The sequence below is a fragment of the Protomyctophum bolini genome, assembly GCF_963924005.1.
Source record: "Protomyctophum bolini genome assembly, chromosome: 16".
Lineage (NCBI taxonomy): Eukaryota > Metazoa > Chordata > Actinopteri > Myctophiformes > Myctophidae > Protomyctophum > Protomyctophum bolini.
In genome coordinates this window covers 33,655,022-33,674,636 of record NC_137877.1, presented here as the reverse complement: position 1 = coordinate 33,674,636, position 19,615 = coordinate 33,655,022, and the positions used below count along the sequence as shown (strand labels likewise).

The following is a 19,615-nucleotide window of genomic DNA, read 5'->3' as shown; positions in this document are numbered from 1 at the left end:
TCTTTGTACAGATGTCAAGGGAAATTATTAAATAGAGTAAGGAAGAGAAATCCCTTGTGTTAAAAACAATGAAAATAATAATTATATATCTCATTGAAACATCCTTAACTGATTACTACTTATGCAGATTCACATTCAAATAGGACGCTTTTCCCTTTAGTAAATAGGTGGTCTTATAAAAGACATGTGGAATATAATGTATCTGTAATTACACATGCAGTGGTGCCGTACAAACATTGTCAAATCTCCCCTCCGTAACCCTATGATGACGAAAACAACAAAAGTTGAACTTTATCTGAACACCACAAAGTACAAAGACTTAAAACACCCTTAGGACAGTCTAGTCAACAACTCCCCGGTTCAAGTATTCCCTCCAGACTCCACGCCTCTTCAAGTATTCCTGTCATGACTTCCGACCTTCCATTTCATAACCATTTCTTAGGTTTACAACAAAAGCTATGATATAAGTGCACTGGAAATTCATCTATACATTACAAAATAATAACAATAGCCATAATTAGGTAGTAATAATTAATCACAATCATTTTCTGCTTTCATTATGTACAAACTGTGACATTCTCACATCACAGTCCCCCACCCCCTGAGCGTTCAAGTTTAACCCCTCTAGCTACCAAAATGCAAAGTTTGGTTACATAAAGTAAACACCATTACCGATCTTGGATGACCACAATGACCAGAATCGGAGTGATTAAACCTTTCCACAGAATCATGTGCTTGCGTGTAAAAACCCAAGCAATGACAACCTACGCCCCGGAGAAAAAGAAACAGCACGTGTAACAAACATTCTCACATACAATTGGACAAATCAACAGTGGTGATTAAACAGTCTACAAAACATATCCCAAGCTTGTGGGAAATATGGCTCACACCTGCAGACATGTGCTCACACCCGTGCATTCGCTCTGTTCACACTTCCACACATGTAACAAGAGCGTGGCACGTATCTTGAGGGATCAAACCCCCTCACCTCAGTCCCTTCTTACAGGCCTGTAAGTTCTTCTCAGGGGGCAGCAGCAATACAGCCACGGCACTTGTACAACTTCTGATCATGGTTACGGATGTGATTCCTCACATTCCGCAGCCGAAAGAACGTCTTGCTGCACAGCTACATCACGCCATGCGAGAGAAAGGAAGCATTAATGAGAAAAGGGATGTTTTGCAGTGACAATATGAATGGGAAAAGACAAAAAATATGGGAGCTCTCCTGCAATGTTTTGATGTTTTTGTAAGTATGATTCAAATGAATTGCTTACCGGACAGGGCCAGTGCTTGCCCTCAATGTGCTTGAGGGAATGCAAGATGAGGGCATCACAGTCCTTGTAGGACGCATGACACTCCACACAGTTGTGGGCTCCCTTCAGAACCTTGGGAGCTTGACTGCGAGGACCTCGTAGCTGCTTCAGCCGCGCCCGACGGATTGACTCCAATAAGACAAACTTTTTATTACTCGTAGGCAGTACATTACCTTTCTTCTGCACCTACAAAGAAAAGAAACACGTTGTGTGAGTGCAAACTGCCAAGACATGTCCAGAAACATCAGCCTATCAGATACATACAGTACGTACAAAATAAATGGCAGCATTATTATGAACCAGTAAAATGAGGAAAAAAGACAACCTAATAGCCCATTAATAGAAAATAACTGTACAGCTATCGTTCCCACTGAAAGATGGCTTTCTACTTGTCACTTGAATCGCTTCACTTCCGTCGCTGTGTGTTGCTTGCGATGGGACAAAAGTGTTTAAAAAGCACGTATTGAATAGATAAGATTGTACTGGCATAGCGAGACAGGATGGGATGAGTAGGTTGTTTTGGTGTATCATTCAGATTGTGTTGTTATCTTTTTTTAATGTGTTGACTTAATTGAATTAGAGAAATATAATGCATTATGTTTGCAGTTTAAATTAGCAGACAATAGTTTTTTCTTATCGTCTTACTCTAGAATTTATGAATCTACCCAGATAAGTCTTATAAAGTGTAGCTTTATCCTAATTTGGATGCAGGTACAAAAGTATGAATCACTGCCCTCTCCTACCACCTACTTTTGGTATGTTCCGTGTGGTCTTTGACACTGTGCACTTTGCCAGAATAGGAGTGTTGTTATGGTTGGAGTTTGTCTGGGATCTGTGGACCATTCTTTGACTCACACTTCTCTCATCCCTCTCCCTTCTTGTGTGAGGTGGGGTGGGCGGTCCACTCCTGGCCCTCAGCACCCTGGGCTGAGCACCCTGAGCTCTGAATGTCTCCCCCTGCGACACAGAGCGCATCAAACAGATATCCACACTCTCTTCCTCCCTCTTCCCTGCCACCATTGCCCCCCCTGCTGGGCGATAAAAGCTGAAGAGGAAGCCTGGGTCTAGTAGCTTGACGGGGGGCTTGCTCTGGCGTTTTCCCCGGTCTGGGGAAGGAGGGTCTGGGAATGGTACCGTCACTGGCAGGGGGTCTGCTGGCTCCTCTTTAATGACCTTATATAAAGGATTGTTATAAAGGGATGAAGGAGTTGACAGGTCAGGTATTTGAAGTCCTGTGGATTTGTTATCCTGAGCGCTGGGATTACAGTCCATCAAACCAGTCAGTACTTTCCTTTCCTCTCCTCTGTTCTTAGACTGCGACTTCTTTGCTCCTCTCACAGCGCTCTGCTTCAGTTTAGTCTTCGCTGCTGGCCGACCACTGTTGTAGCGTAGCATTCTGACGGTGTCCAGGGTGATCTTGGTCCTAGTCCGCGTCCTCGGCGGAGGAGGCGGTTTGTAAGAACGAGCAGGGTTGTGGCGGTCATGGGATGGAAGCAGCTGACCTGAGATTGTGTAGTCAACTGGCTCTGGTTTGATCCTGACCATGTTCCGCGCCAGAGCTCTGGAGCTGCCACCGCAAGGAGGCAGCCTGGCAGCGGCAGCATCTCTCCTTGCCAAGTGTCTGAGTTCCCTCCCACCGAAAGCGGGCCAGGACGCAGGTTGCAGAAGATCCTGAAAAGTGACTTTACTTCTCATGCTTCTGTCGCTGGGAGGGACTTGCCGGGGGGTTGGTTTTGACCTTTTCAGCCTAATTTCATTCACACTGACTGGATCTTCAGGCTCCGTCTTGATGATTTTCTTGAGGAAGCGAGTATTAACCGGGTTACACAGGGGGATTGACAGGGGCAGATCCTCAAACGCCATTCCTGGAGCCGGGGGTTGAGTTTTCCTCCGTTTAGTCAGCGAGTAGTTGTTTGCCTTCAGTTTCCTCAGACGTTTCTTCTGTCTCCAGCCAATCAGATCTTCTGGTCGCGGCAACAAGGCAGTCCTCTGCAGCCCCAAAACGTTCATGAGCCGGTACTTCTCCTGTGCCCGTGCGTAGTCCTGCTCATCCTCTCCGATGTTTTCTGCCTCCTGCTTCACCCTCAACGGACTCCCCATGGTACTGGGTCTTTGTCTGGACATGGGGGAAGGCCTAGGAACAGAGTGAGATTTCCGGTTCCGCCGTGGACTTTCTGGCCGGGGAAGCAACTTCAGAACCTCTTCGGCAGCCCCGGGACTGGAACGGAGGAGACGGGCGGTTGGCGGGGATGACGCGGGGCGATTCCGTGACTGCGGGGTGAGTGATGCATTCCGGGTGGCTTGAGGCCTCTTGCAGGAGGGTGATTTGAAGTCCATGAGCTTCATCCTGTGTGTGGGACTGAGGGGGTGTTCGTTGTGTCCCTGGACTCCTTGTCTGAGGGGTCTGCGCAAGGAACGCCTGGGACTCTCTGCCAAAGACTCATCTGATGCGTCCAGTGTCAGAGAGAAGCCATCGCCCACTCTGTTCTTATCAGGTGAGACCTTCTTTCTTTTTCTCTCCCTCAGTTGGTGGTGGAGCTCTGAATGAGACCCAGCGTTACCCAATGGGTGCCCTGTCCTAGGACAGTGAGAGGGTGGCTGCTCCTGTTCCCTCTGGAGGGCAGAGCAGGCTTCCACAGCGGGCCACATGCCGAGGTGTCGGGCCAAGGTGCCGACTTCAGGCAGGTCCTCCTGGCGCACACACAGTGTGGAGGAGTACGAGAAATCCAGCAGAGACAGCAAACTCTCCTCACTGAAACCTAAAATAGAGCAAGACAGAGGGCCGTTAATCAGACGTGTTAAACTTTGGACTGTGAGTGAGATAAGCAAGATGCAAGTGAGTGACTGTAAATAGCGGATTAGAGAGTTGCGAGAAAGACTACCACCAAAGTGTAAACATGAGTGAGGTGATTGGATCTGCTTTAATCAGAGCAGCTTCTGTCTTGATCAGACAACTTGCATCAAATGTAAACAGTGTGAAAAAAACAAGCAACCCAGAATGCTGTAAGATTTATCAAAGGCGTGGATATTCAGGCATCTGATGGCACTTTACACCTAACAAACAGAGCCTAGCCTTAAATAAAAATGAATATTAAATAAAATGTGCATTACATTCAGCCATTTACACACATTCATACTCCCGACAGACAGCAAAAGAAGACCATTGTGTAACTGTAAGGCCAAGGGCCAACCCGCTGATCGGGAACAGTTAAATGTCTCTTGCTCAAGGACACTTTGGCGCTATGTCAGGAGCCAGGGATCGAACCGGGCAGGAAACTTCTGATTCTCAAGTGGCCACTGCAAGAAAATTAGCGAGAAGTGGCACATACGTATAAACCACACTGTAACGGTGCCTATCCGGAACCAGCAGCAAACTATGGCCCTCATGGCCATTGCCACAATACAAGTTTTACTGATGAGGTGGCTAAATTTCCAATATCGTTATCAAAACCAGTTGGTCTCAATGTGTTATATACTCACCGGTGAGGTCTATGTCAGCCTTGGCGCTCAATTCCGTCTCTGTGAATATTTCCTGGAAGTACTCGCTGACGGCAGCCAGAACGGCCCTATGAGCCGAGTAGGATTGTCCGTTGGTCTGCAGGGTGATGTCACAGAACAAGCCCGCCTCCCGCTGACTCCTCAACTTACTCAGCACGTCACAGCTGTGTGACAACATTGTCTTTGACACACGTCCTTCAGTGCCCCCGTCCTGAGATACACACACAATAATACAAATGAGGTATAGGTGTAAGTCAGACACAGGAGGAGTGCAGAAAAACAATGGACGGAAAGAAATAAGGGTAAAAATGGGTAATAGAATAATTATATGATATGTTCGGACACTGATTTGTATGTATAATTAGGGGAAGTTAGCGAAATGTGTGGCAAATCTGCAAAAAATGCTTATTAGCTTTCTTCACAAAAGGTGTCACCTATCAGTTTGTTCCAAACCAACTCCCTGGTGACAGCTAGCTGCTGAAATTTGGGGTACCATTAACAACCTATATAAGGCAAAAATTTCCCAAATTTCATTATGCTTTATATAGCATGTGACGTGTCAAACTAGGCCGATTTTCATGATTCTGAATCCATTGCAAGCATTCGTTTTTCACTCCTTGGGCTAAATTCAGCCATCAGCAGCTAGCAAAGTTTCCAAAGGTTGGGTTGGAACAAATTGAGCCACATTTTATGAACACATTTGCGAAGAAGCCTAGTGGTAAGCACTTTTTTGGAGAATTGCCACACATTTCGATACACCTTTCCTAATTAGTAGTCATTTATACAGCAACTGTGCGGTGCTAGCCCTTACCTCTGATGTCTTGTTGTGCTGCCCCAGGCATTCTGGACAGCCCAGGACATGTTCTCGAATCTGGAAGTACATCCCTGAAAAGAGAACAATGGCACATACATTACAGTCCCAGACAAAGAAGAGCCAGGGCCATGATTAACATCTCCATTCACAGACTTGTGGTTTAATCTTTAATTTAAACATGTCAATATGACAGTAACCGAACTTCCCTCAAAATAGAATGAATGACCAATGATGAATGTCTGCTCAGATAAATAAAACTACAAACTAAAATGCAAAACAAAACTACACAAAACTAAATTTAAAAGGGGAACTAGGTCATAAACTCGTATGATGATATCCTGTCTTCCCATCCTGCCTATGCAACAATGTGTAAACAGAAGTAGTGGGTCAGAACACAGGACACATGCTGTTAAGTCGAATACATTATAGGCCTACATGATGGCTAGCTCTGGTCCATATAGCTCTATGCCAGGGCATTAGAGCTATGGACAGAGCTACATGATGACAGACATTTAGCCGACATACCGTCCCACCAGTAGTTCTCAGCCACGCATTTGTAGGTCTCCTCCAGGGAGAGGTGGCGTGTGCCGCCGGCGGGCCGCCTCCGGTGGAATGCGGAGATCGCCTCGTGTCTCCGGTCTTTAGCCAAAACCTCACGGTAGTGGATGAAGCCCCGCTCCAACTTCTTGCGGTACAGCAGCCCGTCGATCTCCTCAAAGTTGGACGAGCGCGGCATCGGCCCACGCCCTTTCAAGTTTCCGTCTGAATCAACCTCTCCGTCTGATGGTTTGGACGGACAAAAGGTTTCTGCCCTCCCGTAGTGTGTGTTGAATGTGCAATCGCCGGCCATTTTAACGGGGTTTAATTGTCTTATGTGTGTAACTTTGTCTTTACCAACGCCAGATGCATAGGCTGCCTTTTGGCCTCACCGGGGCGGCGGAACAAACACAAACTCAATTCTCCTTTTGCACCGAAGCCAGTCGCCACTTATGTATCACAGCAGGGAGCCCCAGTCACAACTGGAGTCTGTCTGGACCACTGTCCCGACATCAACTCCACGTGAAGACGATGGCAGTAGACCAACAACAAATAATGTAGCTATGTCTCCAGAAGACAAGTGCAACTCCGACACCTTAATTTAAAATGGGCATAATCCATTGCAAGGCAATCATTTCCTTTAACCATTTATCGGCAATTCAATTAATGTTTACAAATAATGGCTTATGAATAGCGTTTTTGAACAAAAAGGAAAACGTTTATTTATATTATAAAATACAAATATGACCGTCCTCACGAGTCAAGCAGCATCCTCTTGGATCATTTCCATACATTCCAGGGTCGTAGGCTACAATTTGCCAAGTCGAGGTCATCCCATAGTCATCTAAATAGTTGCAGAAATAAAAGCTACGCGCATTAAATCATTCTTTCATTGGTAAAGTTGTATGTAAAGCACTCAGTTGTGCCTCGAGGATCTTGCCGTCAATAGGCTATAGTGCATATCAATGACAATAACAATGTTGACTGATGCAAATGGTTATCGCGCCAATCTCAGGCTTCAAGCTAAATGATACAAATTAACCAGTTTTAGAACGGGTCACGTTCAACGGCAGTCAGTCTGGTTTATCGATAGATGCCAGTCCATTGTTTGCCTGCCTTTAATGGATCTGAGTGTGATCTTTGTAGCTTTACCTCTGGTGTAACTTGTGATTTGTTTCGGTAAGTCGAGTCGGAAGCAACATGATGATGCAGCTCTATCTATCCAGCATCGCGGTTTGAACGACCTAAAAGCGGCGTCACCCCGAATGTTGCAATTCACACCCTGATCCTATCCAAAGCGAGCCAACACTCTGTGGTTTGATAGCCGACATATTCCATATATCTCCCATTTGCGTAAAGCGAGTCAGATGATCAAATAATCCAATGTTTTAACTCGTAACCTTCTGGGTTGTTACTAAATAATATCAGCCAAACTAAGACATCTCAACCCCGCCTTCAGACAAAGACCATTAGTGGATGCTTTAAGGAGCCACAAAAAGAAGAAATGCGATTGGCTACTACAACAGCCATTCCGAAGCCCCCCCACCATCACCACCACCACACACACACTCACGAATCAAGATAGGCTGTTAGCACAGTAGAATATTGCCAACGCTATTGCTTGCCTCACTGTGAAGTGTGAAGTAAAACTTAAATACTAATATTGATTCTTCATTCAGGAGAATAGTCTGATTTTGTATCCAAGCCCAAAATGTGATCCAACCGCAGTATTAAAAATAATCATATGGACTGATGATCTTAATCTTTTGGAAGTTTACATTATCAAAATAAAGAGGTTTATCATCTTTATGCGTCAACAATATTGCAAAATGGCATAATGCTGATGGCTAATAGAAAACTATGTAAGATTTGACTGAATGTCAACAACCTAATATATCCATATAGCCAAAATGTCAGTGATCTGTTACCTTTTCCTCTTGATACAATGGCTACCCATAACTGATTCTACAACCTAAACTGTCTAGCCTAACCTGGGCAAATACATATTTTTTTGTTGATATATGATAAAGTGACAGACTTTAATATACAAAGGGCTATATTTTCGTCCATGCTAAACCCCTTCTCCCTAAACTACCTTGCATTTTTTACCATTTTGAAAATGTTAGTATAGAATAGTTCAACTAGCCGATCTATAAGCTTGTAATGTAGATTGTTTTTTCAAAATAGTAAAAAAAGGCAAAGTAGTTTAGGGATAAGGGGTTTAGCATGGATGAAAATAGAGCCCTTAGTCTTTCCATTAGGTTAGTGAGCCTTATTGCATTTGGCTCAATGACAAATATTTGCAGTGGAGTTTCAGTTTCACATTCAAGTTCTTGATGAGATGTATCCTTTTATACACTGACACGGAGCAAGACAGGAACGCCCAAAAACGTCACATCCGGTTTTTTACCCTGGGCAGAATTTTCTATGGCTGCCAATGCAACTTTCTCCAATTCTTAATCACATACGGACAAACATCTATGCCGATAATATCTAACTTGCGGAGCCTAGGTAACGTGCCTTGTCCACGGGCAACAGATCTTTCAACGTATGGCATTGCAAATACGTTTGATAATGGCTACTCTGCGCAATATTGTTTTGGAAATGCCGCAAATTGCATTGCAGTGAACGAGAGCAAATCACAACTTCCCCTGGGGGTGGTGACTCCGCCCTGAATACGCGTTGTTGTGTCAGTGTATAGATAACTTTATTCTTCTAAATGTTACCAACTTTGTCAGTATATAATACAATTATCAGTTCAGTGAAACGCAAAAGAGAAGGATAATAAGACCAGGTCATTTTCTTTCACAGACAGCACATACACTGATATTAAACCTTTATCTAGGTAGATAAAAACAGACATACATCAACCAAACCATGATGACACTGCACTGTGAAATGACATCCATGTAGAACCCAATGGGTGCAGTTGTACAGAGGCGATGTGTGAGGATCTAGCCGAGGACAGAAGCTCTCGAAACAGTCCATAAGACCACTGAGCATCCTGCATTTAGCACTAAGGCTGAGTGACATTGCTCTTGGCTGGTGGGTCACTGGTCTTGGGACGCTTGGGCTCAGGGGGCTGGCATACTGGATCAGAAGGAGGAGATGGGCGCTCTGGAGGAATACAAATAAAGGGATCAACGAAAGAAGGGTTACAAGTACAACCATAGACATAATATATACGTAGATGCCGCATTTACCACTGGATCATTTGTGGCATGAACCCTGGTCAAAATATTTAGTAGAGTGCAAAAACAATGTAGCCTAGTGCTTTATTTTTTTTAATTTTTATTCCACGATTTTGTAACCCATTTTTCACCCCCGTGTCAATTATCTAATGTGATCCTGGGCTCTACACACCCTCCGCCAACCTAGTCCCCATATATGAGGGACATGGGGAGAGCAACGGACTTGAACTCATGCTTCCTTCATGCCCGAGTGTCCAAGTTGCTCCTTTACACCTGACAGGGGGGAGTTTCCCTGGTTGGACGTAGCGCGTGGCCTAGTGCTTTAAAGGAACAAGGACACCAGGGGCTGTATTTTGCGTGTCTTAAGTACCAGGTCTTATTCCCTAACTTGAGTAAACTAAAGACCTGGAGGCGTGATCAATGCTCTTTGGCCACTCAGAATAGCCAAATGGCATTGATCACGCCTCCAGGTCTTTAGTTTACTCAAGTTAGGGAATAAGACCTGGTACTTAAGACACGCAAAATACAGCCCCATGTGTCTAAACAATGTGTAATGTACATTAAATAACACTGGTCAAGCAAAACAAATCTAAAAAAATAAAAAATAACCACCATAGTATAGCATAGAAAAATAACTTATCATACATCACATTCCGTGCTCAGCCAATCAAATACTTTCGGTGGTACAAACACACAAAGCTGGGCATAGGAGGGGCTAGCGCCAAAAAGGACAAAGGGATACAAGGAGAGAGGGGGAGAGTCTGAAGGGGTCCGTTTTCAGACTTTTGGGAAGGTTACAATCAGAATAGGAAAATGAACAGTGGCACTGTTCAGCTGATTTCACACGCCTTTAATTAGAACTACTTCGCCAAAAACCGGACAATGACCAGAGGCTCAAATCTCTCTGCCACCTGGCTCGATAAAATACAACTGCTAGGGCTCAAGTGCTTTCCCACACTTAAGGTAGGTTTGATATATGTTCATGCTCATAGTATGGTCATTTCCCTAAACTGAGATGTCAGGAGGAACTATTATCACACATCAACAGGAAGTGTTTTAATAGTATTTGAATGTTGAACCGTGAATTCACAAAAGCGGTGACGGAACTGAATGACCTGTATATAATTCAAAAGGGGACCAGAAATGATGGAGGTTGAGTGCCAACGTTCCTTTTTTTATAGGGATGCACAGATATGGAAATTCTTAGCCGATGTTTAAAATAACAATTTAGCCGATAAGGATACCGATATGTTTATTTTGTTTTTGTTTCCCCCTTTTTTGACAGGGAAACAAATACATCTTCAATACAAGAAATAAATGTTCAGAATCTACAGCTTGGTTGGCTGCAGATAACCAACATACCGACATGGCCAATGCAAAATGTATGCATACATCCGAGCATCGCTATTTTTTTTTTACCTTGACCGTGGGTGCAGAATGTTTAAATGTATCCAGAACCCATGTTATGTAGTTTCATTCAAACCCAAACGAAGACAGTAGAGGTGACAAGAAAATGCAAACTATAGTCTACTAGAGTAATAATGACCTTGAGCATAGATTACTGAAACATGAGCTTGCTGAAGCCATTTTGAGTGATACTGAACACCTGTATGAAGCTTTACTGAAATCAGACCCTAAATAAAAGGTGGTAGAGTGAATGGACAGTTGAACGGCGTATTGTATTACAACCCGTCGTTGACACTTGACAGCCATATCATAAAAATGACTTAACCTAAAGGTTCCCTTTATAAGGTATACTGACCGTGTTTGGCCTTCTCAGTGGAGGAGGGAGTGGTAAAGAAGGGGCAAACAGCTGGAGATCGTACCCCGACAGGAGTCAAAGATATCCGCCTAGAATCAAGTGGAAGAGAAATCAATAGTAGTATTGCATACATACATACATAGTACACACATATGCATGTGTGTGTGTGTGTGTGTGTGTGTATGTGTATATTCTGCACCTTCTCCTGTACCTATCTCTCTGGATCTTGCATCTCCACTGTGTGGAACAAGCTGTATGTTTGTATTGGTGCTAGCTTAGCGTTAACACCTATACATCTAGCTATCTATAATTGCACCATCTCTCTGGTAACTCGAGAACCGTTCGGCCCACCGACTTCACACCACCACAGGGAGTGCAGTGCCTGGTGTAGAGTCGGTCGGACCCACAGTTGTCCAGAACCGCCCCCAAAAGGCCTCTGCCCGGGCTCTGGACAGGGCCCCTGCCCAGTGTCCATATATGGAGCTGGTCTGTTCGGACATCATTCTGACGTCTGCATAGACTCCATATATGGGCATAAAAGGGACACAGGCATAAAGGGTCACAGACATAATATCTGGGTGGGGCATCCATTTCCAAATTGCATCGTAGTAGGCGTAGAGGCTCCAACGGGCACCACTCTAGTTGTTCAACGCCTCAATGTCATTTTAGGTGTTAATAGATAGATATAACATTGGTTCCTCGGTGTGTGGATGGGTGAATACTGTACATTACATTGCTAAGCGTTTTTGGGGAAAAGGCGCCATATAAATGCAGTACATTTATCATTTGATTGATGTAAACGATATGTCCTAAAGTAACTTTAGAAAGGTGACTAAACAAATCCCCAGAAGACCGGTACAGAGGGACCTTCTCTACAATGTACAAACTACAAAGTAAACAATACATCACTGTTCCATTGCCTACTTGATCAATTATTGGCTACTACTAGCCCAGTGACAACTGCCAGGCAGACCGTTGTCTGAGCAGTCTGTTAGAGACATTGTATAATAATCAGCAGGAGGTCCAACGAATCCTCATACCAGACAGGGCTTTGTTCTCTCAGTTCCAGTATTGAGCAGCACACTCAGAAAAACATATTTTTAACTGAAACAGGCATTTAGAGATTATTCACTTCTTGAATTAAATGTAACAAAAAGACTTTGGACTACCACTACACTTCTGAGCACGATGCTTCGTCAATCTCACTGAAGAGAATCAACTGTGTTGACATACTTTCTCTGTATAGTTACGCAAGTCACCAAAGACAGAGCAGGAGTTGAAGAATTACATATGCGGTGTGGGTACGTACACGCCGGTTTGCCCCTACATGCTAATCTACATGGTATTGCTTGAGGAAAGGTACAGTTTATTATATCTAACATGAATACTTTGGGAGATATATTGATGATTGACAACATATTTTTCTTGTGTAGGTAACTCAAAGCATTTACAGGCTTTTACATATCTTAACTCTTGTTTTGAATACTTCAATACTAAGTGAATACTTCACGTCATTCACTTAGTTTGGACTTTCAATCAATCATCAAAAACACTGAATAGAGCTTTACAAAAAACGACGGCATGGGATACATTTTTGAGAGACGATTCCTGTCATTCTCGAAAGACCACCTGACCTCACCCTCGGTTTTGTGCATTAAAACATTTGCATGCATTAAACAAGATTATCTGTAATCAGTTTATGCTTTATGGGTATAACATTGGCTTATAACAAATTCAAATAACCAAACTTTAAAAGAGCTCCCTGTTCGTTTTATTATTATTAATCTTTATCCCATGATTTTGCAACCCATTTTGTCATTTTGCCCAGTGTCAATTATCTAATGTAATCCTGGGCGCTACACTTCCTCTGCCAACGTGAGGGGGCAGCAGACTGACCTCATGCTTCCTCCTATGCATGAGGAGTCCAAGCTGCTTCTTTTCATCTGACAGGGGGGAGTTTCCCCGGCCGGATGTAGCACATGGAAGCGTTATTCCGACCAGTTCCTTTCCCCTCCATCAGGCGCCCCGGCTGCTCAGGGAGAGGTAGTTTAGAGACCAGGATTACTGCATGTTTTTTGTGAGGGTACCTACCCTAGGGGACACGGGGAGAACATGCAAACTCCACACAGAAAGGCCCTTTTACCAACCCCACCTCGGGTATGGGCACTGATGACGCGGAGGAGAACAAGCCCACAGCAGGAATCGAACCTCAACTCAGGACCTTCTAGCTGTGAGGCGACAGCACTACTGACTGTGCCAGCGTGCTACCCGTTAGCTTTTAAACATAGAAAAACCATAAATGATTATATGGTCAAATCACATTTACCTAATCATTCTACCTCCATTATCTACAGATGCAGTACCTATTCTCACACCATACATATGGGAAAGAGTATCCCAATTAAACTGCAGTAAGTATTTTATCACCAAATAAATAAATGTGTTCATTCAGTCAAAGTTGATGTGGGAGGCTGGGAGCTACACCAGCTAAATCTACACACCTCTGAACACCATAGCACTATCCAATGTAGTAGCACCTAATTTTGTTAAAGAAAACCTTCCCATCTCTTTAGATTTCATCGGTAAAAACGAAAGCGGGCCTCTTTGCCCAGAAGAGGTGGCGGCTTAAAAGCTGATGTAATCAATGTATAACACAGGCAGTGAGTGCACACAGGGAACACCAGCACAATTCCCTTCATATCAGGTGCCTTGAGAGTCGTCCATGCCAACAAGCAAAGTCCCACCTGTGTGAACTGAGCGGTGCAACGATACGTACTGTTCTGGCCCTCCTCCCTGGCCTGTGTGCTCAGACATACAGACAGAGACATACATACACACATAGCTGCATAATGGAGCGGTTAGGCACCGCTCAAAAATGCTAGTATTTACCTTGGAGTGGGACCCTTTGGGGTGGTGGTAGCTTTAGGAGTACTGGGCCCAGGAGTGTTGGTGTTGTTGAGCTGTTTAGGAGTGGCAGGAGTGAGGGGTGTAAGTTTAGGTTGAGCTGTGGAGGAACGGGTGGGGGTAAGAGGGGTGGCATGTGGCTGGGGTGTGCATAGAGCGCTGGTGCTCTCAGAGGATGGGGTCTGGGGAGCAGAGGGTGTGGACTTAGGGGTAGAGGGTTTACCCCAGCCCTCCAGGGTGTTAAGTGTGATCCTACGGGACTGAGGTTTGGTTTTGCCACCAGGGAGGTTCTTCTTGTCCTCTGGTAGAGCCGGGTTCTGAGGGGAAGCGAGGCGTGCAGAAGGGTTCTGAGGGGACGCGAGGGGCGCAGAAGGGGAATCTTTACTCAGGTTAGCTTGGGATGTGGTGGTCAATGTTTGAGGCTGGGGTACTGGTGACATGGTCCTGGGCAAAGACTTTTTGCCCCTTTTCTCAGGGCCGATATTTGGGGTGAATATTTCCAGGATAGGGGGCTCCTTCAGAGGAGTACCCAGTTCCCCAGCAGAGAAGGCCAGGAAAGAGCAATAGCCATCAGTGGAGGACACTGCCAGTAAGGAACCATCCCGAGACCTAAACAGGATAAGTTAATGTTAGTGGCAATAGCTAAAATCCTGTGATATGGTATAATAATTATGGTTCTTCTACAGAAACAAATGGGAATAGAGGGATTTGAGCTGGCCTACCAAGTGAGGTCGCTGAGTGTGTGGTAATGGATGTTGGACACAAATGCAAAAGGAAGGGCTTGCTGTGTATCATATAAAAAGACGGAATCTTCGGATGCCACAGCAAACACCATGCGATACGGCAACTGGAACACATTGGGCACTGCCTCCACTGTACCATCTGTTGAACAGAATGGGAAATAAAGAGAAGAAAAGTGTTGACATCATCATCATGTGTAATAATAGTGTAATTATAGATAGTGTTATATACACGCTGTTACCTTGCGCTTTCTTTGTCCTCAATTCAAAATAGACAGGACAGCAGCGCACAGCCACGGTAGCCTTGGCCGGACAGGGGAAGTGAGCGATCGGCCTAAAACACACAGATTTACAGGTCTATTAGTTACTATGCCCACCACTGCAATTCTAGATAATGTCACGGTCATAGTCATAGTAGAGGTCACCTCTTGAGGCCCTTCCTGGAGAACATATAGGTGGTGTTCGTAATGTTTTCTCCTGCCTCCACGCAACCAGCTGGTAAACAAGACAGTGAAAGCAGAATCAGAATGAGAAATATGTATCTTGATTAAGTATGGTCACGATACGAGGCATAAATGGGGAATTTGTCTTTGTGCATCTGACAGGAAAAGTATATGATAATCGGAGGCAGGTAAGGGCTGGTCTTGCCCAAATGAGGGTATGATAACACTTCACAGGATATAACAACACATGGTATTTTCTGTTCCCAAATAAATATTAGACAATAAGAGCTGCATCTGTTCACATACCTGGTACGAGCAGGAAGGATCCATCCGGTGTGAAGGTAAGGCGTCTAAAGAATGACCTCATGCTGTCATCGTGGAACATTCTATACTGTTTGACCTGCAGAAACACAAGAGATGACAAGGTAAGTTAACCAAGTGCGTGTATGTTGCAATATGTGCCACATTCACATTTTGACATATTAATATACCAAAGAGCATGCCCAACACTGACCTCTCCATCTCCTGGTGACCCAGAGGTCATCTTACTGACACAGTAGGCCTTCTTCTTGGTGTGAGTGTTGAACACACGCATCACTCTGAGTATGTGGGGAGCAAAATACACGCATGTTTAACAGGAGACATGTTTAACATTTAACATGTTTAATCGTTATTTTCTTTTCTTTTAAGAGTTCCAAAAAAATCACACCTGTGTGAAGTGAGGCTCTCTTATCATGACGTAAAATAGACACTATGCCCATTTGCTCAGACACCGACAGAAAATTGTCCATTCATTGTCAAAGGGAATTTAACTTAATTTTTTTACTATGTGTCTGACACAAATAGACACTAAGCCGATTTGCTCTGATACTATGACGTAAAATTCTCCATTCATTGTCAATGGGAATTTAATGTTTGTGTAGGATGGAAATGTACACAAATAGCTGAATATAGGAGAGGCTAGTGCCCCTCAAAAACAGGAGGTTTCAATAGGATTTCTCTACCTATCACAGCTGAGAGTGGCAATGTATTGTCCCAGAGGATCCCAGGTCACCCCCTGCACATAGCTCTTATGGTCATTGAAGATGAACAGTTTCTGACCTAAAGACAGAAAATGTTCAGAATAGTAGTCTACATAAATGTATCACACATGACAAAATATGAAATGTTGATGCACTGAACACAACACAAAAGCTTAAATGCTCATCAAACCTTTGTTGACATCCCACATGATAGCAGTGTTGTCCACAGATCCCGACACCATGGAATTTCCATCATGGGTCCAGGAGATGTCATAAACATCTTCTATGTGTCCCCTACAAACATTACCACGGTTAATTATGATCTTTGTTGTTTGTCCGTTTATAATATGTAAACAACACATTATTCGCATTACAGCATCCTCAATAACCAAGAACAGCATCAGAGCCTTGATATCCGAGCACCACCATGAAATAAAATGAAAAACTAAAACAATGCTCCTGTTGGGTTTAAAAAAATCAAAATGCTTGTCATACAAAAAGTAGAATACAAGACCACAATCAACCTCTTTTAGTGACTAGGTAAACGGTAGGTAAACTGCAGCATTAACACCTTGAGGGCCCTCATTAATTAATTGCGCCCGATGTCCAACACGGAGATTAGTCAAAAGACGGAACATTAGCACCATAGAAAAATCACTTTGTGGATCTGTACTGTAAGACTACAGTGAGGTAGCTGTTCATAGTTCATCACCTTAGCGTCTTCACCACAGTCCAGCTCTCCTTGTTGAGCTGAGCATCTTCTTCCTCTTGGAATGCGGTAGTTTGCTCTGGCTCTTTGCTGTCATTCAACTTCCACAGCAGGATGGCAGCATCTACGCCATATCAAATCACATTAATTTATGCCTCGAAAGTTGGTGGTGTTACTTTACTAAGACATAATAGTTGATATAAATTATCAAAGCACAATTTCATTCGCAAAATATTCAGATTCTATGTAAAATGCATTTAACACAAAAGAATAATGTCCACCAATGTGCAATTTGTAACACACACGTTTTGAGATATCTTGTTTTGGCCAAGAGTGTTGGACAGACCAGCTAACATTGCCATCTTTGGAGTCACGCCACTAGGAGGGCTAAAAAGAAACCCCAGACATGACCATAACCCAGTAGGTAATGTGTAGATGTGACATACCATCTCCACCTGAGGCAAGCAGCTCGCCGCTGGGGCAGAAGCGCACCACGTTTACAGCCTTTGTATGTCTGCTCAGGTTAGATAGGAAGCCCACTACAGCTTTCCCATCTGCGGCTGTATCAACCTGCCACAGCTGCACCAGAGTATAGATTGAAATGATCAAAATGCATGACAGCCAGGCATATTTGGATACATCAAAAACCAGTATGGCTGCATATCTGAATTATGTATGATGATGGTAAAATTAGCTACCGTTGCAACATTCATTGATACAGTCTGGATATAAGCAGGCTATAGACACAGCTGTTTTCATCATGGGCTCCAGGATTACTATCCAAACTAAATGTAACATTTTACAAGATATGTAGATACAAAAAAAAGTTCTTGAAGAAATACAGCAAGCTAGGTGTTTGTGTTCAATTGTTACAGAGTCCAGAATCCAGAGAGAAGCACACACATCCTAAAAAACGTCACATGTGGCAAACTAAAATACTTACGTAGAGCTGTACCCGCTTTAAATCAAATTATATGAGCTGATATACAGTGTCAGTCTGCGGACTTCCTTCTTCAAATGTTTACTTACAATGGCTCAGTTATTGCCATCACGTTTCTTTTTAAGGTTGATATTATTAAATGTATTGTCAAAAATACATATAACACACGAGTTTTAACAGTCTTCTGGTGGTTAGCCAGAAAATACACAGTGATTATAATGTACTTACTCTGACAGTGGATTCATTTCCAGCTGTAGCCAGACGATGTATGCGACCATCAGAATTGTGTTGGAAGTCCAAACTATAGACAGGTTCCTTGTTGTGCCATGCAATCTCACACGTTACCACCTTCATGTTTCTGTCTGAAACCGACTTCTGTATAAGGGGGACGTGGGTGACATTATATAGTTGATAACGAGTACACAATACAATAATATGCAACCATTTGGGTATTTTGTTTTTTTGTCTAGGTCATACTAATGGTTAACTAATGCTGTATGTTACCATTAAAGTTAGCTACTGGGTTTAGCTTTCATGTTGATTTGGCATTATTAAACACGATTCCGTGTTCAGTGTAGTAAATCAAAATCATAGCAGGACCGTCACCTTGGACGTGAACGTCATTAACACGCCGTGCTAACATATTAAATAATATACACATCACACAATTCATACCTTTTTCCTTTGTTTACTATTATTGCTGTCCTTCGTAACGTCTCCCTGAGCTCCACGGGTACTGAAAACAACACTGCAAACATAAATCTAGAGTTCCCGCGTAGAGGCGCGTACGATTCTCTGACAACGTCCGGTGTAGGAAACGGCAGGGATTGGTGGGGAACAGTAGGGTAGGCTCCAGAGAACACTACTACATTTCATTAAATAAACCATGATGGTTTATGATAAATGTTGTGTAAACATAACCCGAGAACTGTAAGTGTCTGATTCAGAGTGTATTTTACTTTACCACCCCGACTCGAGCACTCCGTCTCCCTGTCCACAGAGCACAGAACTGTGTTTGTGTTCTCAGTTGAGTAATGAGTATACTGCCTCTGGCGGTTCACACAGGACGGCACGCTACCATTCAATTCAAGACCAGAAAATGTTACCTGTGAGATCTGAGAAGTCAAAAATTGAATTAACTTTTATTCTGCTTCTGTCATACAGTACATAGGCTGTTTCACTCTCTGCAGAATGCCCTGATTTGTTTTCTGTGTCGGATGACTGTAGGCTACAAAGTACAGTGTTTCACTTATAGGCATATCTCAATGTCATGATTGTCATCATACAGTTTGCGTAATGTTCAAACTCACAGCACACACTGAAGTTGCAGTCATCTGCCATTTTTGCCATCCAAAATTCCAAATGCGCATTATATGGTTAAATGGGCCCTAAGACTAAGAGATGCAGGAATTAACTAGAAAAAGTGCCCTTCTGGGCACAGGTCTCCACCAGGAGGATAGGAGAGGAGAGTGTGTGTGATGTTTGGCAAATGTTTGTGTGTGTGTGTGAGATGCAACTTGGCCTGTTGTAGCGCCACCATGAGGCTTTATAATACAGTACATTACAATAGAATATTCAGTAAATACTAGCGTAAATCTTGAGATTATTTCTGTTTCAAAGTGTATAAAGGGGAATGTGTTATAAAAGGTGTTAAGACAAGGTGTTGTGGAATGTACTAGAATGTATGAGATCACTACACTGAAATCATGCCATATGAAGAGCCTATCTGAAGCACACACACA

General features: G+C 43.5%; 2 protein-coding genes across 4 annotated transcripts in view; both read right to left on the bottom strand.

The window, feature by feature from the left end:
• The window catches only part of LOC308330728 (uncharacterized protein), a 7,615-nt gene extending 31 nt beyond the window's left edge, over positions 1-7,584 (bottom strand). Inside the window, exons 1-6 of one of the 2 annotated variants that reach the window (XM_080785712.1) lie at positions 6,151-7,584; positions 5,623-5,696; positions 4,794-5,022; positions 2,064-4,072; positions 1,275-1,499; positions 1-1,126 (exon numbers count right to left, since the gene is read on the bottom strand). The exon at positions 1-1,126 is cut by the window's left edge and continues 31 nt beyond it. In XM_080785712.1, coding sequence (XP_080641838.1) covers positions 1,022-1,126; positions 1,275-1,499; positions 2,064-4,072; positions 4,794-5,022; positions 5,623-5,696; positions 6,151-6,475 — 2,967 coding nt within the window. In that variant the 5' untranslated portion in view covers positions 6,476-7,584 and the 3' untranslated portion in view covers positions 1-1,021. The remainder of the gene's footprint in view (positions 1,127-1,274; positions 1,500-2,063; positions 4,073-4,793; positions 5,023-5,622; positions 5,697-6,150) is intronic. The other variant, XM_080785713.1, reaches the window with a different exon arrangement.
• Positions 7,585-8,591: 1,007 nt separating this feature from the next.
• Positions 8,592-18,604, bottom strand: chaf1b (chromatin assembly factor 1, subunit B). 2 transcript variants are annotated; one of them, XM_080785528.1, is made up of 14 exons: positions 18,549-18,604; positions 18,102-18,248; positions 17,380-17,512; positions 16,937-17,057; positions 16,415-16,518; positions 16,207-16,303; positions 15,717-15,801; positions 15,509-15,602; positions 15,185-15,254; positions 15,002-15,093; positions 14,742-14,901; positions 14,005-14,628; positions 11,116-11,204; positions 8,592-9,279 (listed from the first exon to the last, which is right to left on the bottom strand). In XM_080785528.1, exons 2-14 carry the CDS (start codon positions 18,225-18,227, stop codon positions 9,179-9,181), a joined length of 1,896 nt encoding a protein of 631 aa, XP_080641654.1. In that variant the 5' UTR covers positions 18,228-18,248; positions 18,549-18,604; the 3' UTR covers positions 8,592-9,178. The 2 variants fall into 2 exon arrangements, with proteins under 2 accessions (XP_080641654.1, XP_080641653.1); XM_080785527.1 differs by having other exon boundaries at positions 8,593-9,279; positions 18,102-18,235; positions 18,549-18,598.
• Between the last annotated feature and the right edge of the window lie 1,011 nt (positions 18,605-19,615).